Here is a 26,255-nt window from a genome sequence, read left to right on the forward strand (position 1 = left end):
AGGTTACGATAGGTTGGATTACTATACTGGTAGTTAGGGAAGCAGCTATTTTGTGCTACAATGTCCTTAATTTCTGTGGCTGTCCATTCAGCTCATTCCCAAAATGGGAAGTTGTATCCCACATAGAACGATATGTCAGAAAAAATTGTCTTATTTCATTGTTTTGGTGGCACATAACATGTTTAACTGCTTGTTGTAGCTGTATGGTACCCAGAGGACCACTGTAGAACAAAGCAGCTTGGAAAAGGCCATATATTGTACTCAATATCCCACTTGAAGGACTGAGAGCTGGGTCCTCCTCCTTGCTCACTCTTGCCTTCAATAGCTCATGCCCTTTGCTGCAAGCTTACTGTACTGCTGCCAGTGTGTTTCTCTGGGACATGGCTTTTACGTCAGTCAACAGCTCATGTCAAAGCAGGGTGCTAGGCTGGTGGTGCTCCTGCTGCCCCTCCTGCAGCAGCAGCATCATCTTTCCCTGGGATGCTCTACAAGGCTTCCGGAAGCTTGTGGTCAGCCACCCTCCTGGAAGCTGGACCTGACCCCTCCTCTAGACTAGCTGTGGTGCCATCAAGCATGAAGCAGAACTGGCCACCATGGCCTTGAGAATAAGTCAAGAGCAGAAACATTACTTGAGCAGTGTTGATGCAGCTATGGGTGTGATGAAAGGAAAACTTTACAGTTTTCCTCAAGTGTCCCCAGGAAAAAAAGGCTATGGAATATTTGTATACATATAATACAGTCATATGAAGCAAAATAATGTCCTGTTGTCATCCCCAAGGTACTGCACTGAGCTTGGTTTGTCCTAGCTGTTTGATCCACGGGTTCAGAAGCAAGGGTGCTTACTGAACTGAACACGAGCAGTACATTTTAGTGCTGTTTAGCCTCCAGTCAGCCCTAGCCAGAGGTAGGATTACTTCTTTACTGACAAAGCAAAGGCTCCTGCTGGTCAGATTTGTACAGCTCAGTGTTGAGCTCGTTCAGGTACAATCTGGAAAGACACTTTGCCTACAGGATTTTATTCCTGCTGAGACAAACAAACAAACAAACAAAAAACCCCTCGAGTCAAAACATACAGGGCATGGCTATTCTGTAGGGACCTGAAAGGGAACTACACGTGAGGTTCAAAGCCCACACTACCAGATGTCTTTATAAAATGAAACCCATAACACAATAGCTAGAGATGTTTTCCAAGGCTAAGAGTTTCCAGATATTCAAGTTATGACACACATATTGTCATGTAGCAGCTACTTCCAGGAAGAAAACAGCAGTTCTCTTCGTGACACTTTTGCTTCAGAGCAGCATGAAAAGCATAAGCTCTGCCCCAAGCCAGATGGCAGACTAAGATCAAACTACCACACTAGAGGTTAAATCTGGACCTGTCTTCTCAGCATATTTTGTGAAGGGAAGTTTTTTGCTAGGGTTTTTCTGTGAATAACTGCCTGAAATGAAGGGGGTGGTGTCTTTAAACCAACATCTGGTCTAAGAAAAGAGGCAATGAGCGATTTTGTAATTATATTGGAAATGCTTCATCTACAATAATTAGAACATTCATACAGAAATTTCAAGAGTCAGCTTAAAATAATGCACACAATACATCAATTCCAGAACATCCTAGATGCATCAGTTGGTTGTATTCACCGTTTCTCTCCCCTGCAAGATCACGTACGCCCACCAACAGGGCTGGTACTGCTTTCCAGGACACACCACTGAGCGAGGAGTGCCCAACTGCGGTAGACAAGGTAGAAGTCAAGCTTCACATGCCAGCAGGCTGACAGATTCCAAACTGTGCGTGTGCTCATAAAGCCTGGAGGTTTTTGCTCATGCATGGTAGCGAAGGAAGCTCCTGCAGCCGCGGAGCAACCACTGGCTCTATATGCAGTATGGTGCAGGAGAGCAGCCAAACAGTAGTTGGTGATGAACCAAAAAGCAAGCTTCACATCTAGCTCCAAGGTCAGGACCAAAGCTGGTAAAGGAAGGGACTACTTGACCTTAAGTGAAGTAGCATCAGGGAGCTTGTGGATTACACGATTTTAATGGGCCTGTGAAGATTGACCACATCCGTGTCAGCTTCATATATTACGTGATTGCATTAAAGCCAATCCCTATTTAACACCACCAGTACAAGCCCAAAACATTAACATGTTATCCTAACTGGTACAAAACTTCACTATATCTTACTATGAATTATAAGTACTTGTGCATACTTTAACAGAGTATAAGATCTAGAATTCCTAAAAACATCACAGAATCTTAGTTTAAGCCTGGGCAACTGCACACATACAGGAATTACAAAGGCTTGGAATAGAAGACAAGCAGGTAAGGGAGTTTCCTTGACCAAGAGGCAGGGGTGAAGTGCAATCAACTTCATTTGAGCCTGTATCCTGGAGCTTTATACAAATTGTCAAGTCAGTTTAATTGCTTAGTTTATTTCTTTAAGTTTTTAGAAACAACTATGGCTGGATAGACCAACAGGTAGCAGTAAGTGAGGGTGAACTGCTTGTAGTCCTTCACTCATCCACTAATACATACAAAACAAGCATCACAAGTTATTCACTGGCCCATTTACGATGTCTGACACTGAACACCACCTCTAGGGTGATGCTCATCATCTTCATAGACTTCCCCATTATAGTGGTGTTCTCTTTTTTGAGAGGGATCAAAGTCCACTAAATCCACTTGTTCCATTTCCTCAGTTTCTTCTATTTCCTGCCTTGTAGGAAGCAGTTTTTCAAGTAAAGACAGCTTATCTGAGGAGAGGAAGCCACTCTCTGGGAAGTTCACCTGAAATCATCAAGAACTGGGGTTACTCAAGTTTGCCTGAATTGGCTGTTTAACATCCCACTGTAGGTCAGATATCTGCCAGAGACCTTTATCACCACAGATGACTTAAACCAAGTGCTTAAACATAAAATAAAATCTAAGTCACTAGGCTTTTTTTTTTTAATGCCTGCAAGAAGTTAGCTTCTAACATGGCAACTTGACCAAGACTTATCCAACATTTCTTCTGCCTCAGGCTGCCCTCTGGAATCATCCTAGAAGTACAGGATATAACAACATTACATTGCTTCTCCTCTAAATTCATAGTAGGCAGAGCCTGCTGCCACAGCTTTCAGCACTAGCTTCTCTCCAGAGAGGAAACTGTCGCTTTCCAGCCTACTCCTTTGCTCCAGCACAGGGGATATTACTAATCCATCCTTCCTAGAGGATGAAAGAACTAAGGAACATGCCAAGCAAATGAAAACTCACAAAGTAACCGAAGAAATTTTTCTGGTACATAATGTACTTTTAACACAGTGTTCTGAACTGTATGTTTGATGGATTACATGTTCTCACCGTTGACAAAAACAAATACCAAGGAAGGACATCTGGTAACTGCTCTCTCTTCTTGATTGAGGTAATGCTTAGAGGCTAAATTTCAGAAGGATATTCAGTGCTGAACTGTGCCATGGAAGTTGAGTTGATCCACTTACCCTGAATTCTATGATCAGACGTCCTTTTTCATAGGGTCTGCGATAAATTGGCATTCCTTCATTCAACACACACTTAATAGCCCCATGCTTGACAACCTGGCCTGAAAAAAGACGAAAAAGAAAAAAAGGGTCTATGCAGACAACAGAAGCAGCTTTAGTTTCAACTCCCTTTAATATTTATGTAACCTTCTACACTGTGGTTAGACAGCTACAGCAACATGTAGTAGTCTAACAGGGACTTACTGCCTGGTAACTTCTGAGTAGGAAAGCAGGTTGACGTCTACATTACGTTCCTGTAGCCTTGTTATGCTTCCCGAAGGAAGCATACTTACAAACTTATTAAGTGCTCCACCAGTTCCAAGACTGAAAAAGTGGTTTTCAGAGACCCACAGCCTTCAATTCTCATGAGGTATCCTCAGAATACGAGTATGTCCATGAGGTAAGTTCTGTTACTATATCACGCAAGGAGAAAGTTACTGCTGACCGCTATCCAAAAATCCTTTTATTTGCTTGAAGTTTTGCACTACAAAGACTAGGAAAAAAAGTTGACACCAGCACACATCCCTTGTACACCAAGATGGGATGTTTCTGTTTCTTTAGATTTCCAGCTTACATTCACTGTATGCTTGGACTTCTAACAGATAGCAAACCAACACTTACCAGGATGGGAGGTAATAATAATAGTTCTATTATCCAGCGTTGTGATAGGCTTTTGAAAGCCACATAGTGCTTCAACCAGTTGAATATCCATAGACATAAAAAGGTCTTCATCTCGTCTAAGGCAGAACCAATCAAAAACAGTCACAGAGAGGGAGAAGCAGTAACAGGATCACACCCAACTTCAGTATTTAACTTGGTAAGGACAATAAAACTGCGGTTTTAATAGAAGCCCAGGCAATTAAATAAAAAATGGTGAATATTGATGCAACACCTCAAGCCAGCAATTACAGGAATGATATCCACACTGAGAGCCATTACTGACCAAGTCCAGCTATCCAAAGTGTAGAAGTGTTTATTGAACAGGAGTAAGTAGAACAAGGCTCAATGGCATCCAGTTTTACCTCACTGCTTCTTCCCAGCTATAGAAAAAAGCTCTCTCAACCTTCAAAACACTGTCAATGTGACAATTAAACTCTTCCTTCATGCAGATTAATACTTTAAGTGCATCAGCTAGGTTCTGTTACACTGGCTTTCTGAAGATCTGGTACTGGGGTTGAAAAGCTAATTTTAGATTCTGACAGGAGAGGGGGAACACTCCATTTGTCCCAGAGCATAATCTCTGCATAACCCCACAAAACCAGTAATAACAAGGGTTATCCAAGGACACTAGAACTGAAGGCAGTGGGCAGAAATACAGAAATATGCCAGCAGAGTTGTGACTTCAAGTCCCAGTTAACCATGCAAACAGTTTGGCCCAGACTGTCCCTCTGGCATAGCTGATTCAGTATCTGGTTTCAGTGAAAGAAAAATCAGCTGAGTAAGCTTATCCAAACTGAAGAGAACTGATTCTTAACCTGTGAGCTCAGTGTTCTTTGGCACAGATTTCTGGCACAAACTTCCACAGCTCAGCTCCATACATGACAGTCATGCAGACCAGCAGCAGGTTTCCTAAGAACCTTTTAACTCACCATTCCTATTTACAAGTACAATACCAGTGGTTGGTGTTGAGACAAATGCTTTCTCTATATCCATTGATTTCCTGTTACTGCTCTGAACAGAAGCAGTGAGATAAAGTGCAACACATTTCTGCAAGACAACCAGTGTTGCTTTTAATCAGACCAAAAGTTACTGGACAGACTCACTCCAGAAACAGGAGCTTGAAACCAAGAGGCTTGCAACACCAAGCAGTACTGTCCAGTAACACGAAACAATGGAGACACGGTCCATGCTGCTTGAGTCATTTTTGATTTCGCAAGAAGGAACAGACAGGACTCATTAGTGAGACATTCAGTGTATTTGACATAAACAACTAAACATGCTGGGAGTGAACACACTGGAAGTTATCTGTGCCTTGAAGCCAAGTGGGCAATGAGCAGCTCCCTACACTAAATGGTAATTTTCTGAGCTAAGTGATGGAACGCTATTCTAGAGAGCAAGGAAATAATCACAAATATTCACATCTATAAAGAAAGAATCAATATTTAAAGAGTTCTTAAAAGTTCAAGTTTTGTAAATTCTTAGTAACTGTACCTGGTCTTGTTTGCCTTTCATCTCCTGCTGCTGCCAAAGCTCACATAAGAATATCTTGTGCTAGTACAACACAAGTGGCTGTGACTAGTTATTTATACCAGGATTCCTTTCCTGCACACCTTGGTGCTCCTTTGGACACCCAAACAACCTCACAGGTGAGTTCCAGCCACATGCTCCTATCTACTGGTATTTCCAGTAGACAAAAGGTGAGTGGTAATCAAGGAAGTATGTGGACAAGCATCTCAGGAGCTAACACAAAGAATTTTCAGAGTTTTTACCTTGTAAAGACAGAATGGTCTTTTTGATCCAAGACAATAATAATGTCTCCTGGCTCTAGCCCTGGCTCTTGGTCCCCTTCACCATGGAATGTTATTTTCTGACCATCCTTCATTCCTATTGCAGGAAACAAAGAAAGATTCTTCATATTTTTAAGTAAAAACCAGCAATAAAGTAAGACTTTCAAAAGCACAGGCTGGTACCAGGACACCTCTGGATCTTTAAACTAGAACACCAGGACCCCCCCTTATAGCATTCATAATTTATTTTTTTCTTTTTTAATCCCATTACATGTCCAACAGTTTATAGTGGTGCCAACCTGAATGACATCTCAGGATCAATAAGCTTAACTATAATGCAAAACACCTACCTGCCAAGATAAAGTCCTTAAACAAACCATTATCAAAAAGTATTCATTATATGCACAAGCACTAAATAGAAAACAGACGCACTGAGTACAAAGTACATTTTGAGAGCAAGTGACCAATCAACTTCTTCAGTTTTATAAATATATGCAGCAGAGCTACTTATGAAACATGATCTCAGTGCCTGCCAAGTGCAAGCAGCACCCTCCCTGGGACTGTAACTGTCATCTAAGAAACCCCTTCACCCACACAAAAGTCTCTCTACCATAAGTTCTAGCTGCCTCATGTTAGCTCACAATCTGTTTTTCCATAAGAAAGGGGAAAAAACCCCCACCCTCTTTTCAGTGATTTCCCTGTTTAAAATGCCAGTAACATATCCTTACTAGCCCTCATATCTAATTTTACTGTAGCACTTTCCCCATTAAATCCAGGCATTGCATAAGGTGTGCTTCCACATTTAAGTTGCAGGTGACAATCAGGCATGAGTCTGCAGAAGCCGCGTGCTTGTCACAGCTTGCTGTCTTACAAGCTGCACTACTCCAGAGACTTCTCCCACCAGTTTTTTGAGCAGCCTCCTCAACAGAGATGCATTTGTCACTGACACTGTTGCGTTCTCCCACCACTGTGAGGGTTTGTGTACCAAGTTGCATTTTGCCAGGCAAAGAGTACCTGTGCTGTGCAGCACTGTCAGGGTTGCTTAGCGAACAGTCCTAAGCATGAGAGGCTTAGCACTGGCTCTGCACCCTATTTCTATAGCAGACCTGGTTCCCCTTCACACTGCAGCACAGCAGAAGAGATCGGAGTCTGCAGGGTTTCCCTACAGGCAGTGAAAACTCATGAGGCAAACAGAGCCAACAGAGTGATGAGTTTCATTTTGATCTGTCCAGCTACCCAATCAAGACTCACATTTGTGAGGTTGCTCAAAAATCATTCACTGCTCACAATACTGCAGGTTTCAGAATTCATTCTTGGTTACATGCATACGCATTAGATGCAAGCACAGAGGTAACCAACCTTCCCTAAAAACAAGTCTCATACTTTTTAAAGGCAGCAACAGGCAATTTAACTGCATATATATTTAGCAGTGTTACCACCAAATAAACACCATGCACTTGCTAAAGCTTCTGTTTCAGGGCTGCAAAGTCAGCCAGTACATCCATGTTTAATACTTCACCTTAGTAAGACATCTCACCTCTGTCAATGTGAACTTCTAATATCTTCTTCTCTCTGACAATTTTCCTTCCAGTGCAGCTCTTACACCGGTCCTTGGGGCTGATGCGCTCCCCGTGCCCCTGACACTCCATACACACGGACTGGATTTGCTGCACCATTCCTGGCCCGATCTGGTGAATTCTGATCTGCATGCCTGTTCCCCTGCAATTGGGACAGCATTCTACTGCACCCTTCTTACCACCACGACCTGAGAGCGAAAATTGGAGGCAGATGGTTATGTGCTGCCCGAAAAACCCACGAAATTTTTATAAGCAGCTTGTGTTTAGTTTCATTTTCCGTTACCTTCACATTTGTCACAGATAACATTCTTCTGCAGTGCAAGTTTCCTCGTTGCACCATTGTACATATCTTCTAAGCTTACTGACAACTGATGGACCACGTTTTTGCCTGTAAGAGAAAATGGATACTTATGCAAGTTTGAAAGCTCGGTCTCCAAGTAACAGAAACTTCCCATGTCACTATGCTCAAGGCATGATAAACTGAGTCTGTGAGCTTTAACATCCTGTTTTAATATAGCTTTGTCTTGTTTTGCTGGTATTAGTCAGTAGTGCCTTCCTACCCGGTGTTGGATTAGGTTACAATTCTAACGGCTTTGTCAGCAACTTTTCTCTGTTAGAATGTCAGAGATTCTTCAGACTCAAAGCCAGTAACAGAAACAAAACACATAGAACTTTAGACATTTAAGTTTTATAATGCAGGACTTCAGTTTTAACAAAATAACTGAACACATCTCCTACAACGAAGTGGGAGACACTGTATAGTGTCAGTAAAGTACTTTTCTCCTCTCACCAGGGGACTTTCTGGAAACTGAATCGATTAATTACACTTGTACACTCGGGAATTAATTAGAACTTTAGCTACTGCAAGCTTAATTTTGTGAAGGATACCAAGTTCTGGTTTACCAGTAACACTGTGATACTACACTGTAATATTCTGACACAAACCCTTTTTTCTTCCCTTTGTTACTAGGTATACAATAAGGAGTTATGGGGTCAGTACTACTCCTAACCAGTTTAACTAACACTAGTGTGATTAATCCGGACTTTAATTTCTGACCAACGTTTTACTACAGCTTCAACTCAATGCCACTGAACAGCACAGGAAAACAAAAGGCTTCACAGACTGAATTTGACTTGAATCTTATTTAGACACAGTTACGAGCAACGAAAGGCCAAATTCACATTCAGACGCTACGCTTACGGTAGCTTAGTAAAAAAATCATTTTAGGGTATGTCACTGTTCCGTTCCCTATTCAGCTTATTAGCAGCCAGGCTTAGGTTCTGCTAAAGGCTTTCCAAACACGGACACTGGTTAGCTATTAACATGAGACAATGCACAAGAGACCAAGCTACCACCGTATGAACCAAATGCCCTCCCCTGCTCGGTTCGGGTGTTAAGAACTAGGGACAACGTTTTCCCCCATTTTGAGATCAAGCCTGTAATTGCACTTTAACGCTATTTAAAGCCTTACATATCCACAGCATTCTCCTCCGAGTCTCCGATCCCGCGTACCGCAGGAATCACGCTGTAAAGCCCGGGAAAGCGTCGGAATACGGCACGTTACCTCGTCTCTCTCTCTGCATCCTCCCACCGCCGCCAAAGAACATATCGAATATATCCATGGGCGACCCGAAGCCACCACCAGAGCCACCCTCTTTGATGGCCTGCTCGCCTCCTTTGTCATACAGATCCCTCTTCTTCGGGTCCGACAGCACTTCATAAGCTTGGGAGATCTGCTTAAACTGCAGGAGACATACACGGTGCCTCAGACCCCGCACCTCGGCACCCCGCTCGGCACCCGCCGGGCCGCGCACCCCCTGCACCCCGCAGCCGGCCCCCTCGCCGTCCACGGCAGCGCCCCGCAGCCCCGTCCCGCCGCGCCGCCGACCTTCTCGCCCTCATTGGGGTTCTTGTCGGGGTGGTACTTCAGCGCTAGCTTTCGGTAAGCCTTCTTCAGCTCCTCGGCCGAGGCGTTGGGCTTCACGCCCAGCACATCGTAGTAGGTAGTCTCCTTCACCATGGCGGCGGGCGGCCCCTGGGCGGCGGGCAGTCCCGCACTCCGCGGCGGCTGCTCGCCCAGCGCCGATCCCGACTTTTCTGGAAAGTTCCGAGCCGGTCCCGCATCCGGGCGCTTTTGAGCCGGCACCGCCCCGCCCCGGAAGGGCCGCCCCGCCAGCACAAGGGCGGGGACCGGCGCGCAGCCAGTAGGGACGGGAGGCGGAGGGCGGCAGGCCAATCAGCGCCGCCCATCGCCAGCCGCGCTCACCCGCCGCCGCCACTCCCGGCGTGTCCCGGCGGCGCGCCGCTCCGCGCGTGCTCGGGGCGAGTGGTGGCTCCCGCGCTGACCCCGCTGAGGCGGTTCGGCGGGCGCCAGGCAGTGTCTGCTGCCGCCGCCGGGCCCTACCCCGCGCCTCCTGTGCCCCGCGCTGCCGGCGCGGGCCGTTTCTTGCGGGCCGGTTCTCAGCGGCGCCCCGCCCGCCGCCTTTGCGGCCCGCTCTGTGCTCCCCGCCGCCAGGGGGGGTGGGGAGGGTACGTGTTACCGCGCGGCCCTGTCTTACCGCCGCGCCGGCGCTCTGGTGACGCTGCAGCAGCCGATTGGCTGGGCCGGCTGCGGTGCTGAGGCAGCCCGCGCGGTAAGCACAGGGCGCGGCATTGTCATAGGGACAGGGCCCGGCCCCCTCCAGGCCGGCGGCGCCGCGGGTCGGCACCTACCGGTAACCACCGTGGTGCGGCGGCCGGAGGCAGGGGTCCGGCGGGGCTGGGGCGCGCCCGGTCGGCCGCTCCGGCCGTGTGGTGCTGGCGGTGGTGGCCGCGTGGCAGGCCCCCGCGGAGGGTGGCAGTGCCGGGCAGCAGGCCGAGCGGGAGGTGCGGCGCGGTGGGCATAACCGCGTGGCGGGCGTTCCTGAGTGCGGTGCAGTGGTGCCGGGTGGTTGCCTCACATCGGGAGCTGGGAGGAGGAGCCCGTAGTGCCAGGCACCATGCAGGGACCGTTTCAGGGTCACGTCGGTGTACACTCGAGGCCCGGTTTCACTGCACAGTCTCTCCGCAGACTGTTCCTGGATGAAGCTGTGTCCCTCTGTCGCCCACTCGGTGTTGTGCCCATTTGTTTTGGTGCGTAAATTAATCTCTGAGGTCAACCCCGATTCACTGGGAAGGAAATAGCTTTTTCTTGTGAGTAGGCTTGTCTGTCAGGTGGAGCCGTTGGTCCAACTGATGTTTCCCGTGTATGATCTGTAAGAATCTATAGTGATAAGGAAGGAAATAGGATTGCCCTTTCAACAGCAGCTTGCCCTTAGATTATGCTAGTGTTAATGCCACACTTGGCCTTGACTTTCAGAAGCATGAACCCAGTTAGCAGAAGTGACTCAGCTAATGAACGGGCTGGCAGCAGAATCCCTGGACCCCGTTCCACAGGACGGTGACCCGCGGGGAAGCTGCATGTTAGTAACACACTGTATGTTTTGCTCTCACAGTGATGCCTGTGTGCTGGCTTGTGGGGAAGGAGAAATGCAATCAGCGAGTGCAACTGCCCCACTTGGAAGCGGTGGTGATTGGGCGTGGCCCAGAGACTGGGATAACGGATAAGAAGTGTTCACGTCAGCAAGGTAAGCTTTAGCTCAAATCCTGCTCCCTACATGCAGCAGCAGCAACCACACCTGTGAAATGCGTGTGATGTTTATCATAGAATCATAGAACGGTTTGGGTTGGAAAGGACTGTAAGATCATCAGGTTCCAACTCCCTGCTGTGGGCCATAAAGATCACTCTTCTGTTTCGCTAAAAACAGTAAAGCTAACGAACCAATGCTTTTCCATAAGCCGCAAGCTTGCTTTGAGCAGGGCCTAAGTGGGAAATCACAGTTTTTTCCTTGGAACTGAAGCAGGCTTTCCTTGGGCTTGCTTCTGCAGTCAGTGGCTCATGGTCTCCTTTCTCCGCACTGTCCATAGTGTTGCCTGGTTCTTGAAGTTGTCAAGCTTTTTTCATAAGTGCTTGTGGACCTCTCTGAGCCCTAAAAAAGCAGAGGAGACACCTAATATCAGGAGGTTCACCTTTGTGGACTAAGGCTTTGAACCTGAACATGAGTCCAAAGACCCACAGTCATGTTCCGTGGCCTGTGCTCTTGCTTTGTGAGTGGCACTTCATCTCTTTAGTCTTCCACCAACGGGTTTTTAGTATGACTTATTTTATAGATGCATTGGGAGAGTATATAAAAATATATGTGATCTATGAAACGCTTGTCATGGTTTAACCCCAGCCAGCAACTAAGTAGCACTGTTCCCCCGAGGGATGGGGGAGAGAACTGGAAAAAAGGTAAAACCCATGGGCTAAGATAAGAACAGTTTAATAACTTAAATAAAGTAGAATATAATGGTAACAACAACAATAGTAATAAAAAGATAGAGGAATAAAACAAACAAACTAGAAGAAAAACCCCAACAGTGGTGCACAATGCTCACCACCCTCTGACCGATACCCAGCCTATGCCTACGCAGCGATCTGGGCCTTCCGGGTGACTCCCCCAAAGTTTATGTACTTGGCATGACGTGCCGTGGTATGGAATACCACTTTGACTAGCCAAAGCACAGCACTGTACCAGCTACTAGGAAGAAAATTAACTCTGTCTCTGTCAAAACCAGAACAATACTTCACGTCTTCCCTGCCTTATCTTTTTTTCCTCTGGATACAGTCCTGCTCCATGCCCTGTTGTCACAAAAGGCTGGTGAGAATAGCAGGAATGTGTAGAAGACTTCCGCAGATTTCATCTGTATTCTGAAGTAATTGTGATGATCATGGTGTGAAACACTCAGGTGTGACTCAGTGTGTGGGTTGGTTCCATTTTACCTGTGGTCCTGGGAAGAGAGGACGAAGCAGAAGTATTCTTTTCGTACGTTCACAGAGATCAGCTTCAGAAGGTAGCAGGTCTTACAATACAGGAGTGTTTTCTGCAAGGGTGGCTCAGCAAAGTTCTGGCCTTTTTGTTGACACTACGTTATGACACTTTGTTCTTTCTTTCCAGTTCAGTTAAAAGCAGACTATAACAAGGGGTACGTCACAGTTAAACAGGTACGTTATTAAATGGATGTACAGTATTTCTGATATGTACTTAAACTCCACAAATGCTGCAAGGGATGATTCTGGTCACTGGGTCTGAACGACCTGCAGCTGTTTTATGACCAAGGATCACACAATGAGCGGTCCTTGGAAGGGATACGTTTGTCTTTTTTTTTTTTTTTTAACTGGAAAGACTGCACCATTCCTTCCAGATGTGGTCCAGTCTCAGACGGCATCAGGGAACCTTGCTGTGAATCCTCAACCCGTTATTCCAGGCATGGTGTCTGGGAGATGGGACTGGGCAGTTGTGGAAGGTTTGGTCGTTTTTTGATGGCTGATAGAGCCAAAGGTGTGATAATGATCAGGCAAAATCCATCTATCAGCCAGTCATTGTCGGTTGCCCCTGCCACTTTGCATTATCAGTTATGCCTGGGGTGGAGGAAATTGTATTGCTTTTCAATTATCAGCTAAAACGTCAGGTAAATTGTCGGTCTTTAGAAAACTGTTTTGAGGGGAAAATTATTTTAGAGTTGCATAAAGCTGGAAGTGGATGCAATAAGAGAGGCAAGTAAAAATTTGACCACCTTGCTGTCCTCGTTTTCTTCTAGAACAGAATATATAACAGAGTTGGTTTTGTGAAAGTGTGAGGTACAAAATTAAAATCAATGGCAGTGGAGCAGTAGTTGGCAATTCCAGTTACAATATCATTTGCTGTTTATTTTCCTTTTTGTCCGTACCAAAGATAGGAGTCAACCCAACTAGTGTTGATCTCGTGGATATTGGCAAGGATGAAGAGGTGAAAATGAAGCCAGGCCAAGTTCTGCATGTTGTTAATAAACTTTACCCCTACACGGTGCAATTTGCTGAAGAATCAGGGAAAACTGTTACAGAAGTAAAAAAGAAAATACAAACCAAGAAGGTGCCATGTGAGGAGTCCTGCGAGAATGATGATGTAGAGTTTGTGCCCAGAAAAACAATGAAGATGGAGGTGGGGGATACACAATGCAGTTCTGCAAATCCCAAGCTAAGCAATACTGGCGTATCTCCACGTGAAGGAACTTCGAGCAAAAAGGCAAGTGTTGGCACTTTCGCTGTTTCTCCTGGGGTTGTCTCCTCCGTCATGGCTTTGCTCTTTTGCTTTTGTGGGTACTTGTGATGGGAAGTGTCTCAGGTGAACACAGATTCTTAGAGTATTCAGAGCATGTGAGCTGATGTGCGCTGGGGCAGAGACTCTGCGCCTGACACCACCCAGGCCCTGAGAGGGTTTCCCAAGACCCATTCTAACCTGTGCTGAGGGGGATGTGTGTTTGTGAAGGGGCTTGCTTGGAGTGAGGAAGGATTTAACCTCTGGCTCCTGCTGCAGTTTCTGCTAGAAGGACAATGTACATGCGCTTGGTTTAGCTGGAGTCATACAAGGATACGGTGCTGGCTCTTGAGATGCAGTCTGCAACGTCACAAATAGAGCAGTGGTTATCTAAAAGCTTGCACACAGAGAATGGGACAACTTGACACTCTTATATTTTCTTTTTTTTTTTTTTTGTTTTAAATTGCTGTGTGGTTTTTTTTCTCTTGCTTTGGTCATTTGGTAGAACCATGTTTGCATTAATGAATGCTACCACCCATAATCTTTGGAAAGGGAATTTTTAGCACTAAATTTAGAATTTAGTGGACAAAATAAGAGACTGCTTAGTGCATCTGGACCTGTAACAGTGCAGTTGCTGGAGGAGGAGGTGGCGCAGAAATGAAACCCATCAGGTCAAAATACCAGTTCCAGGTTGTGGTGGGTTGACCATTCATTTAATTTGTGAATTCAGGCTAGTTAGATTGGTGCCAGACAAGACAATTCACACTATTCCTTTGTCAGTACTATAATGTTTGAACATTTCTCTAGATAAGAATATGATGAAGATCATCACTGATAATGCCTGTAAAGTGATCTGAACAATTAAAATGTTATCTGGAAAAAAGTGCACTCAGGGTGCCTTCTATTGGGCATTCAGTAACCAATTGAAGAGATGCCTGCTAGTGTTGGCTTGATCTTCCTATGCCTTTCTTGTTTTCTGTACAAGCCACTCCTTGCACAATATGAAAAAATAGATACATGTTAAGAGTAGGGCCACACACCACAACCATTCTGTGTGTTCTGTGCAGAGCAGCATGTGATAGGACAGTTAATGGACATCCTTGTACTTCCTTTGGCCCTTGCACTCGTGTGATCCATGAGGCAGAGGGTCTTTTAGTAAAATAATCTGTCATCAGTAGTAATGGAGGAGTGTGCCATAGCATGTGCATGCAAGTTATTAAATTCCAACAGAACTAGGGCCCTGTGTTTTTAATTTTCCAGCGTTCGAAAGACTTAACCTTAAATCTTAACAGTATCTCTTTAAAAGTTTTCAGAAGTAGCTCTGTGGGGGCAGTTGGAGCAGGTATGTTGGCATTTGTAGAAAGGAAGTAATTCAGCTGTCATTCAGCTGTTCTTTTGCTGTTGTATACTAATGAAAGTACTTCACTGAATGCTTTAGAACATTCAATTGGGTTCTTAATTATTTTATAAAATAATAATTTTTTTTTCCTTCTGTGCTTCAGGAACACTCAGGACACTGGAGTCAGGGTCTAAAGAGCTCCATGCAAGATCCAAAAATGCAGGTGAAAGCTGTACACTTGTACTTTACAATAGTTCCTGCCTAACGAAGTTAAAGAGCTTTCTTTGTTTCTTTTGCAGTTTACTTTAATGACCTGATTAACCACTGGAGTACTGCACAAGGGCTGATTGTACTTGCATCTCTCTCTGTCCTAGCATTAATTTGAGAGTCTCTACTATACTCATATTGCAGAATGTCATTATCCTAATTACCTTTGAGCTCTCTACACTGTTAAATTTAGCCAACAGTTCAGCAAGGTTCTTGGGAGAACAGGTGAGCCATGCTGCTGCTTTGTTTTCTCAGGGAAACTATCTAAAATGGAGGTGTAGTCTGAAGCTGAGCAAAGAGTGGAGGTTCCTGTTTTCCAGCAGTAGGCACTATTTTTACCAAGCATGGTGCAGTTTCCTGGTTTCCAGCAAACTCAACTGCAGCACCTCCCTACTAGCTGACAGGATGTGACCTCTGGCTCCTCCTTCCACCCGTTCTTTTTGTGCTAACAGGAATTTCCTGGGTGTTTCCTTTAACCTCCTGCTCCAGATGCACATCGCTCCCCCTGCTCCGCTGTGGCTACATAATGGTTTTCCTTGAGCTCTTTTTTTGTTGTCTGTTGCCTGGTTTTGGGGAGGTCAGACTCAAGATGCAGAAATCTGACAAATGTCTTTTGTGGCTGCAGTGTATGCACACTTTCTTTTTACTCTGTTCTGAGAAAGCCCTCAGAGAATCTTCCCTATCCATGTGTAGATCCTACTTTATTTTTAAGATATGGCAAATATATAGGCAACTTCTCAAAAACAAGCTTTTGGGCTCCAGAATAGGGAGAATGCTCTCCGTCAGTATTCCACTGTCTGATGGCGTTAAGGCCTGAAGCTTGGGTCCATTTATTTAGGTTGGGTTTTGGCTCACTGACTGCTGCATGGCCATCTTAACATTAGAGATGTGTTTTTCCCTTTGTACTTCTCAGTAAGAGTATGTGTTCAGGAGGACAGATATCACAGACACCTGTGATACTTGAACAGTTTCAGTTGGAAACGACCTTTGGAGGTGACCCAGTCTGGCCACTTGCACTTGGTGGGATTGCCTCAGCCTTTGTCCATTTGACTTGAGATGATCTCCAGGGGCAAAGATCCCACAGCCTCACTTGGGCCCCTTAAGGTCATGACCACCTCCAGCTGAAAATAACTTCCTTGGTACTAATCAGAAGGTCTCTAGTTTATTTCTTTTTATTTTTTGATTTTTTTTTTATAATTCAAGTGCAAAGTGTTGAACTGTGTAGAGTTGTAGGAGAACTGGATGCCCTTTCTCCTGGAAATGCCAGCAGTTTCAAATAGTATTTCTATGGGGAATGATAAAGCTATTGAAATACTTGCTTACTTTCTAAACATGAAGCTTAATTTTTGTCTCTTACGAGAATTTCATATAGCACTTACCAAGACAGTGTTTTCTTGACCAAAAGGATAAGCTGGTTTTAAAACTGTTCTTTGTGTATTAGATGTTTGTGATTTAGTGTTAGCTTTATTAGTAGTGCGTCTGAACTACTAATAAATAATGCAGTCCACAGAATTCCTATCTTTGTTTTTTAATCAAATATTAAATAAATGGTGATATTTCTTCTGAAGGCTTTTGATCCCACTGGCTGCATATGCAGACACTAATGTGTGTATGTAAAAAGTTGAATATGAGGAAGAACTTCTTTATGTTGAGGGTGGCAGAGCACTGGAACAGGCCGCCCAGGGAGGTTGTGGAGTTTCCCTCTCTGGAGATAGCCAAAACCTGCCTGGGCACGTTCCTGTGTGACCTCCTCCCGGTGAACCTGCTTTAGCAGGGGATTGATTAGATGATCTCCAAAGGTCCCTTCTAACCCCAGCCATTCTGTGACAGTATCAACCAGTGTTGCTGCCGAAAGAATCAGTCCTATGATTTGTGTGCTGATAAAATTTTAGTCTTCCTTCCTGTAAAGCAGGACTGATCAGATCTGTATATAAACATATGAGAATAATTAGCAAAGATGACAAAGACATCATCCATCTCTCACCAGTAGACATGCTGCTAAGGGATCAGAGACACAGCACACAGCTTCTGCTGCAGGAACAGACGGATTTTTATTGCCACGGTCAGGTTGTCCCATACCCTCTTAGCCACATGCTTTGCTACTGTTTCTCTTCAGCATCAAATTGTTGCAGAAGGTAAACCAAAATGAAAACAGGAGAAGGGCATGATGGTCATGGAATCTGTTGTCTGTTTTGTGGGTGATCTTACAAAGTAGCACATCGGGTGGCAGGAACTGAAATAGGTGGGACTTCAATGTTTCTGGTTTTGTAACACTGGCAGAGGTCTGCAGTGCTGAGCACGCTGTTGGTAGCACCTCTGAGGCTTGTGTTTCTCTCCAGAAATCCACACGGGATGCAGCAGTCCAGTGCATTCCTGCATGCTCCATGTTGAGTACAAGGCTGTGATTTTTGTTTCAGTGACTGCCAAACTTGAATATCACCTGATGGAAGTAGAGTTTCCTAGACCTCGCTGGTGTCTGAGTCCAGGTGATTTTCAAGAGAGTTCATATCCGCCTGGAGCAGTGATTAACTTATTGCTGTATAAGAATAGAAAGCTTTTTCCTTAAAGTGTATATAAAGAGGGATGTTGGAACATCTCTTTGTAGCTGCTGCGTACATGGTATGGAACAGGGTTGTCATGACCTGAAGAGTTGTTTAGGACAACCTCCCTTCCCTTGGGAACAATGACCAAGTTCCTGATACCCTTGTACTGAATTAAGGTGAAATGACACCAACCTACCTATTTAATACAAAATACACGGCATGTGGTTAGATATAACAACAACGATTACTTTAGCTGGATCAGCAAGTCCTGTGCCACACGGTTTTACTTAGGTCTAGTTAGTATTCAATGAAAAAGAGAACAGGAGAGAGAAAGAAACGGAGAGGAGGAGAGAGACAAAGAATCACCACCCGTGGATCCAGCCACGTCTTGTTGGTTCTCTTCACCCAGGGTATCACTGGTGGTGGGAGCTGTCTGACCTGAGCCCTGCACTTTTATGTTCATATTCTCTTGGGTTGTTATCCATAATTTTCATATGAAGCGTAGAGAGGCATTATTGTGATAATGATGGGCACAGTTTAGTGAGCATTTAGGGTCCTCCAGGTGGTCATTGTCCCTCCTACCATGGTGTCTGCTTTTCCCACTCCATCCTTTGAGTCAGCTCATCCTTAAGTCATCCTTTCACATTCCTGTGGACGCTTATCAGCTTTGAACAAAAGGGTTAGAACAATCCTATCTATGCAGTATCGATAGCCAACATTCTTATTGTTTGCTTTGTTTACGCTCAAAGCCTCCCGTAGTCACATGCAAATAGTGCCTGAGACAAGATCAGTTTCCTGTCCGTGACTCACACTATGGAATGTAAGCAGTGTTTGAGACAAGCTCAGTGTCCAGGTTCTCACAAGGGTGCATATCCTGCACCAGCTTAGTTACTACACATGTCCTCCTTGAAGTGAATGCTCTGCTGCTTGATATTTCTTCCCATGTAGTAATCTTCCAAGGCATTTTTCCTGACAGTCCCAATTGCACTAGCAACACTTATCTGTGCTTAGGGACTCTGCAACCACAATGGGATGTGCAGATGGATAACATCTCAAAGTCCAGCCAATATAGTGCTTATAGGAATGTGATATTTAACTTTCTATCAGTAAATAATCTAGTTGTTTGTTTTGCAAGGTTTACAAAGATGAAAAGACTGTAGTCATCAAGGATAAATATCCCAAAGCACGTTACCACTGGCTTGTCTTACCATGGGACCCCATTTCAAGCCTGAAGTCAGTCACCAGGGACCATCTTGAACTCCTGGAACATATGCATGCAGTGGGGCAAAAAGTGATCGAGGAGTGCCCTGCCAGAGAGAGCCTGGAGTTCAGACTGGGCTACCACGCTATCCCCAGCATGAGGTAAGGTCTGGGTGAGACATCAGGTGGAGACCCCTATGCAGATCTGGGGCTAAATCTGTAATGTGAAACACTTGGCATGAGACAGAGCTTCCGGAACAGAGGAGGTTTCTTCTGTGTCAGGCCTGTGGGTCAGGCATAGTAAGACTGACCCGTATGTTTGGTGGTCTGATTGCTGAGTCACACTTGCAACTGGTACTACTGCAGAAGAACTTTTGAGCATTAACGTCATTTTTCTCTCTTATCTACCTAATGTATTTGTTTCAGTCAGCTACATTTGCATGTAATCAGCCAGGATTTTGATTCTCCAGCCCTGAAAACCAAAAAGCACTGGAACTCTTTTACTACAGACTACTTCTTAAATTCTCAAGGTAATGATTAGAAACGGTATTTCATAACATGTAATCCTGCTTGTGAGTTCTGGCTTTGGGCTTTTTTTCCCCAAACAAATGTGTAAGCCACGAGTTCTGTTGTAATAATTGAAAGATTTTATATAATTTCAGATATTGGGGAATAGCACTAAGTAAAAGTCAACTGAATTTTGTGACTGGTTTAGATCAGAATGCAGTGATGACATGCTGTGCATGCAAAGCAGTGTCAGAGGTTCTGCATGGTTCCAGTATCTCTGGTCTCTTTTTTTTGTTCAGATGTGATAGAGATGGTAAGAAGCAAGGGAAAAGTGATGGTGAAAGGTGATGTCTCTGAACATCTCAAATTGCCCCTCAGATGCCATCGTTGCAAGCAACATCTATCCACTGTCCCACAGTTAAAGGAACATCTCAAGAACCACTGGCCAAAATGACTTTGCAAATAATCATCTTGCAGTCTGTCTTCAGATTTCAGGCTAAAACAAAGGCCTCAGAACATTGGTGGACATGTGTATTTTTTGTGAAGTGGAATGACAAATGTAATGTGGGAAAAAGTAGCCTGGAAGCAGCAGCACGCTAACTTCGTAATTGTTCAGGCAAAACCAAAAACCAACATAAAATAAAGTGACTTCTGATTTGAAGGTGTGTTTGCAGCTTTGTTTTGGTACAGCCACACTGATCTATATGTGAACTGGAGTCTGGAAGAAGATTTTGTGTGGATGAAAGGTTTTATTTTAATTCAAAAGCTGTGGCATTGAGCCCAGATCTAGGTTTCTACTGAGAAAGCAAAAAACCAATTTCTCTTGATGTTGAAGTTTGTCTTAAGTGATAATGTTGCAGAGGCTGGTAAGACTGACAGCAAACTGTCACAGAGTATATTAAGAGTGTATGGGAAGGAGCATCAGCTACAGCAAACCCACTCTGCTGAAATTCCAGTGCTGCTGAACTTCCCCTTGGCCGTGGAGCAGGCATTGCCTCTCACCAGGTGCCAGGATAGTCACTGCTCAGGCTTTAACAGGGGCAACTTTTAATGTACAAGGATGCATTTAATAAAAATACATGATGTATAATATGCAATGACCACCTTTGCTGCTCCCCAGAGTAATAAACTATAGAGATTTGCAGTTGTTTGGCTGCATATGTTGAGGCTGGCACAGAAATTGTGCGGTTTAATGATGTCCTGTTTCTCCACATCTAGATTTTGGTGAGCCTCTGTCATTTCATTGTTGTAAAGATGTGAACTCCCAGATAGGCAGCAGAGCAGTAGCGATAAAAATCTGTTTCTGGGTCCAGAACTGGTTTGTGGTGTTCAGTTTCATTGTAAACCCAGCTTTGACTTGTTAAGTAAGGTGCCCTCTGAGTGAAATGGCTCTCAGTAAAAGAGCAGACAGAGCTTTTGTTGTACAGGGAGAATGCTGTTCCTTACTCTCAGTGTACTGCGTGGAGAGGGTGTCTTCTTCTATGTCCCCCATGCAGCAGCATGTCATTACATACTCTGGTAGGGCAAATAATGACCTTGTTGCTGCTGGACATGAATAAAGATGTTCCTGTAGTGGTGTGGGCGACAGCAGGGGTTGGCTGTGGCCTAATTTCAAACACTAGTCGCTCTTCAGTTTTTGCTGACATTAGTAATACTATGTCTGAAGTTAGAAAGCAGAACTTACTTAAAAAAAAGAGAGAAGCAATGACAAAAGCACAGCCAGTCAGGGGATTAACTCTTTAACACAAACTATGGCTTCACTTAGCCCCAGAGGTGCTAATGCCTGATAACAGGAACTGTTTTGGACCACGGGCAGTTGCAAATGCTGGAGGACCGTGGCCATCCTCATGTGGCAGGCACAGGCCAGCAAGGAAATCATGCTGCTCCACAGTTGAACGCACAGCTTATGGCCCGCGGTCCATCACGTCTGGGTGGGTGTCATGTGTTTTAGTACCTCTCAAGAGGTCAAAGTGAAGCACAAACGTGCAACCCTGTACAGACACGGCGTGCAGCTGGGTCACCACTGTCACAGCCTTGCATGTGGAGCGCTGATTTCTGGGGGGCAAGCCTGGGTGTGATGTCATAAGCCAGCACCATCAGCAGCAGCACTGCCACCAGGCACATGTCCGCAGCCTGCGCTGCCCCAGGAGGGAGCGGTGGCAGGGCAGCACTGCCCCGAGCGTGTCCAGCGCTCGCCGTGCGGTGTCACAGCTGCACAGGAAAGGGCTGCAGGAATGGCAGCCTTAAGGGTCAGCCACAAATCCGCCACCACAGCTAACCTCAAGGCCATGAAGGAAACTAAAGCGTTAGTTGTAGACATTGGCACGGGACACTTCAAGTGTGGCTTCGCAGGGGACCCATGGCCTTTGTACATTGTTTCACCTACATTTGGTAAGCCCACGTGGGAGGCTGGGAGCAATCAAAGAGAAACCTTTGTTGAGGAGGAGCTTCAGAATAGCAGTGTACCCTCAACACCCATCAACCCAGTAAGACATGGCACAGTGGTGGACTGGAACTATGTCCAAGATACTTTGAAGTGTATTTTCAAGGCGGAGATGAAGATTCAGCCAGATGACCATGCTGTTCTGATGTCAGTGCCTCCCCTGTGTTCCACCACTGACAAGGGGAAATATGCCGAGATGCTGTTTGAAGGACTCCACACGCCTGCCATCCACCTTGCGTACCAGTCCCATTTGTCCATGTACTCTTATGGGAAAACCTCAGCTCTCGTGGTGGAAAGTGGTCATGGTGTTTCATACGTGGTTCCTATCTATGAAGGTTATATTCTACGTAGCATCACTGGGAAAGTAGATTATGCTGGCTCGGACATCACATGTTATCTCATGAAGTTACTAAACGAGTCTGGAAACGCATTCACAGAACACCAGCTAAACATCATACAAGATCTCAAAGAGAAGTGTTGTTATACCTCTCTGGATCTTAAGCAGGACTTGAGTTTGCCTGTTGAGAAACAACAAGTGGATTACAAGCTGCCGGATGGGCACTTCATCAGTGTAGGCAAGGAGAGGTTCCTTTGTGCTGAAGCACTCTTCAAACCAGTCTTATTCGGCTCACAGCAGCAAGGGCTTTTGCAGCTAACGCTTGCCTGTCTCAAGAAGTGTGATGCTGATATCAACAGAAAAATGCTGGGGAATATCCTGCTGTGTGGGGGTAGCACTATGATGGAGGGCTTTGCTGACCGCTTCCAGAGGGAACTGGCCAGGATGTGCCCCCACGATGGCCCCATCATAACAGCATCCCCTCAGAGGAAGTCTGCTGTCTGGATTGGTGGGTCTATTCTGGCCTCACTCAACTCTTTCCAAGACCTCTGGGTTCACAGATATGAATATGAAGAACATGGCTCTACCTGTATTTTCAAGAAGTGCTTCTGAGGAAGAGACTGGGTGCTTTAGAAAGACCAGTGTTGACAAAGGGTACCTGAATCAATTCAAAAGCACCTCCCTTCCACCCCTTGCTGTAATTAAGAGATTTCTACCAGAGCTGTATTATTTTTGTGATATTGTGTGCCTCAAATAGGTTTTTTTTTTCCTTTTGTATTTTGTACTTCATGAAGCTAGACAGCAGACAGGTGACAAACTTCTACTCTAATGAGAGAATCAGGCTTCTGTAGCCATGTTTGCTCAGAAACTGGGGCATGTCTTAAGCTAACTCCATTTTTGTGTTATTTCTGCATTAGTGGCTTACAAACAGATGTGGTTATCAGGATTTGAAGTAAGAGCCTCCACAGAACTCAGAAGAGCAAATTCAACATGTTTGCAGAGACATCAGCTAAGGCAGGGTGTATTTTAAGATGACATGCGTCACTAAGAAAGAAAAAGCACATCCTAGCAGAAATCAAGGGAAAGCAGACTCCTGGCTGCTGCTGCTGAAAAGGAGGCAGGAATTTCCCTCCCTGGAGGCTCAAGGACACTAGGTGTGGCTGCCAGCTGTACTGCTCCTTAGTCAAAGTTCACTCAGGAGGGAGAGGGGTAGGGGAAGGCAAGGCAGTTTGACGAATTACCACATGAATGATTTAGAAGACTGCTCTTCTGCCCAGATGGCAGGTTTACAGTGATTTTGCCTTGATGGGTGGACAGGAAAATACATCTAAGACCAGAGGGTCTTCAGCTTTGACCATCACCACAAAGGAAAAGCACAAGTACCCATATGCGTACATTAAGGGAACTTCTGTGTTTGGGCACAAGCATGAAACCTCAGTGATCTAGCAGCAGTTTCACCTTTTCTTGGGTTCTTCAGAGGGAAGCTTTCCAGACAATAGATTAGGCCGTGCAAGACCTCCACATTTCCTGGCATCAGATTAAGAAATGTCAGGAATTAGTCCTGTGTTCAATTTCAGTTGCAGGGCCAGAGCCCTTCACAGCCTGGTGAGGACCATGTGCTCCCTCGCATCACCCCTTTCTCCAGATCTGAAAGATGGCTTCTGTATTTCATCTTCAACTATCTTCTGCTACCATTTTGAAGACCCAAATCCAGTAAAACCCCTGTGCAGCCTTTCACGTGTTTTGCCAGCTCAAGGCTTTACTCTTGGAGAATGTTCACAGTGCAGTCACAGTACCTGACAACAGGGTTAAGCCATCCCTGCACTGCCATGTAGCTCAGTACAGCTGGAAGAACATTGCAATGCTTCATGCAGCACTGACAAAAGATTGTTTTACCACTCCAACAACCCCAAGCCAGCACAGCACATACAGTGCAAGCCCAGGTGGCTGTCCGTCCCAGTACAATGGGGTTCTCACATCACAAAATCAATGACCTGCAGCACTAGACACATGCTAACAGCGTGCAGTAAGAACACAGCCCATTGTCATGTCACTAGGTACCTCCAGCAAGCAGGAGGTGCCTTGTTTGTGCTGGCATTTTTCCACTGCACCTAACTGAAATGGCTTGCATCGAACACAGCAGCTACCAGGCCAGAATTAACTGTGGGAGAGGGGAGCTGCTACCTCTGGCAGTGTTTCCAGCCTCCCTGCTGAGCTTGTCCCTGCCCCTTACTCCCAGGACTGCTGCCTTTACCTCTCAAGTCAGGTTGCACAAGTATTCTGGGGTAAAACCTAATTCGCAGGTATGAGGTTACATCAGTTTCCAGCTGAAACCATTCCACAATAGTGCACAGCATAATCAGGGTACAGCTGCTGATACAATACAGCAGCATTAGCTGACTTAAACTAGGTTAGTGTTACCCACCAGTGAGTGACATTGGATCTACCCCATTTTTATTCATGCTTTTCTCTTCCCAAGATCTCTGTGGTGCGAATAGGCACACTTTCAGGATAGCAACACTGTTGGTACTGCAGGGTCCACTCTGATACAACAAAGCAATCCTGGTGAAAATCCGGTATCCAGCTTCAACAGAGAAAACACAACTCATTTGTTCAGCAACTTCAACAATAGGATATTGGTACAGACCTTCTGGTGGGATCTCTAAGCCAGGTGAACAGCTTAAAATGTGACCTGTCACCCTGGCAGGCACCATCCACGTGCAGGAGTGATGGCAGAAAAAACAGCCGGTCCAGCACTGGCGGGGTTGAATCATCTGTATGGGAGGGAACAATAGTGGGAGATGTGGGATTCAGAGCTGTATACCCCCTCAGTCCCCAGCCTCATAAACCAGCTCTGCAGTGGGATGTGAGCGGCTGTCCACATTAGCATGATGCCATACAGGTCACAGTCACAGCTGCACCAGGTGGAGGGACCCTTCTCTTGCACAGCCCTAGGAACAGTGTATCAGAAACACCAGGGTTTCCGTACAGATGTAATGACATTATAGGAAAAGTTACAGTTCAGAGTCCACTGGGATTTCTTGGCTTTTAGTTACTGGAGAAGATGCAGTTTCCACTGTAGATTTTTATTGAGTTTTGGTGGAATAAGTAATTCTGGATCTGAAAGGCAAACAGGGTAAGTGTCAGAACAGAGGTAACGGCAACACAGTTTCTTCAGGAGCTGTCAACTACTTAGTTTACTTTTCTTTACATTAAAGAACACTGGGAAGTCTGACACATAGCATCTCCCTTTAGTGGCTGATGACCTGCCTGCACAGGGAAGAGTGCCCCAAGCAGAAGTGCTTACAGAAATAAATCTATGGGGCGAATCAAGTCCCCTCTCCATTAAGTGTGATCGTTCAGAACAAGGAGGCAACAATCAATGGCAGAAAGCAGAATTCCATTCGTTCACCAGTAACAGAAACATCACACACAACAGTCGGCTGGCTCTGTTTGAAGAAGCAGCACAAGTTTTTTGCTGGCAAGTGGCAATAGGCAGGTCGCATCTAGAGGTTTATTAGAGGATTTCTCCAGGCACTTCCTGGACTAGTAGGGGAACAGACTGTAGGACTACTGGGGAAGAGGGAAGACAGGGGAGATGGGATCAGCCCTTGCTAGGTCTCTCAGCTCTAAGTTTGTATTTGCAAGGACTTCAAATGGCAAAGCACCATGGCAGGCTGTAGCCTGGCCTGCTCAAGAGCCTGGCCTGGCTGCCAAAGCCAGACAGATAAACTCAGCGGGTAAGTTACAAGCAGAATTATCCAACACATTCCCTAAGAAATCAGACTTCCACTTTCCTCATAACAGACAGACAATACACACAAAAGGAATTCAGGAGCACAATCCAGACAGTAGTTTTAGCAAAGGACCTCAGAGCAAATGAAACCTTATTAAGAAGGCTGATCACCTGCCACAAGGCAGGAGGGTACACCCTAAAGAAAAACAAGAAGC

The 26,255-nt window shown here is 45.4% G+C and overlaps 4 protein-coding genes across 11 annotated transcripts in view; 2 read left to right on the forward strand and 2 right to left on the reverse strand.

Moving 5' to 3' along the window:
- Nucleotides 1-1,498: 1,498 nt before the first annotated feature.
- DNAJA1 (DnaJ heat shock protein family (Hsp40) member A1) lies at nt 1,499-10,029 on the reverse strand. Its single transcript, XM_030471356.1, has 8 exons — nt 9,423-10,029; nt 9,099-9,276; nt 7,817-7,921; nt 7,494-7,721; nt 5,939-6,053; nt 4,131-4,246; nt 3,471-3,571; nt 1,499-2,781 (listed from the first exon to the last, which is right to left on the reverse strand). Exons 1-8 carry the CDS (start codon nt 9,552-9,554, stop codon nt 2,563-2,565), a joined length of 1,194 nt encoding a protein of 397 aa, XP_030327216.1. The 5' UTR covers nt 9,555-10,029; the 3' UTR covers nt 1,499-2,562.
- APTX (aprataxin) lies at nt 9,769-20,185 on the forward strand. Of its 4 annotated transcripts, none has more exons than XM_030471360.1 (8): nt 9,769-10,167; nt 11,008-11,139; nt 12,550-12,596; nt 13,327-13,656; nt 15,171-15,230; nt 18,953-19,179; nt 19,444-19,547; nt 19,824-20,179. In XM_030471360.1, exons 2-8 carry the CDS (start codon nt 11,010-11,012, stop codon nt 19,976-19,978), a joined length of 1,053 nt encoding a protein of 350 aa, XP_030327220.1. In that variant the 5' UTR covers nt 9,769-10,167; nt 11,008-11,009; the 3' UTR covers nt 19,979-20,179. The 4 variants fall into 4 exon arrangements, with proteins under 4 accessions (XP_030327220.1, XP_030327218.1, XP_030327217.1 ...); XM_030471358.1 differs by having other exon boundaries at nt 9,823-10,248; XM_030471357.1 differs by having other exon boundaries at nt 10,157-10,645; nt 19,824-20,185.
- A 1,545-nt stretch (nt 20,186-21,730) lies between these two features.
- On the forward strand, nt 21,731-23,226 carry ACTL7A (actin like 7A). The gene has a single exon (XM_030471362.1). The coding sequence runs from the start codon at nt 21,759-21,761 to the stop codon at nt 22,914-22,916; it is 1,158 nt and encodes a 385-aa protein (XP_030327222.1). The 5' UTR covers nt 21,731-21,758; the 3' UTR covers nt 22,917-23,226.
- An 815-nt stretch (nt 23,227-24,041) lies between these two features.
- The window catches only part of ELP1 (elongator complex protein 1), a 30,738-nt gene continuing 28,524 nt past the window's right edge, over nt 24,042-26,255 (reverse strand). For 4 of the 5 annotated variants that reach the window (XM_030471351.1, XM_030471349.1, XM_030471352.1 and 1 more), the window contains one exon: nt 24,913-25,424. In XM_030471351.1, the coding sequence (XP_030327211.1) occupies nt 25,357-25,424 (68 nt within the window). In that variant the 3' untranslated portion in view covers nt 24,913-25,356. Of the gene's footprint in view, nt 25,425-26,255 lie in introns of all 5 variants that reach the window. The other variant, XM_030471347.1, reaches the window with a different exon arrangement.

The sequence above is a fragment of the Strigops habroptila genome, chromosome Z, assembly GCF_004027225.2.
Source record: "Strigops habroptila isolate Jane chromosome Z, bStrHab1.2.pri, whole genome shotgun sequence".
In the NCBI taxonomy this organism is placed as follows: Eukaryota; Metazoa; Chordata; class Aves; order Psittaciformes; family Psittacidae; genus Strigops; species Strigops habroptila.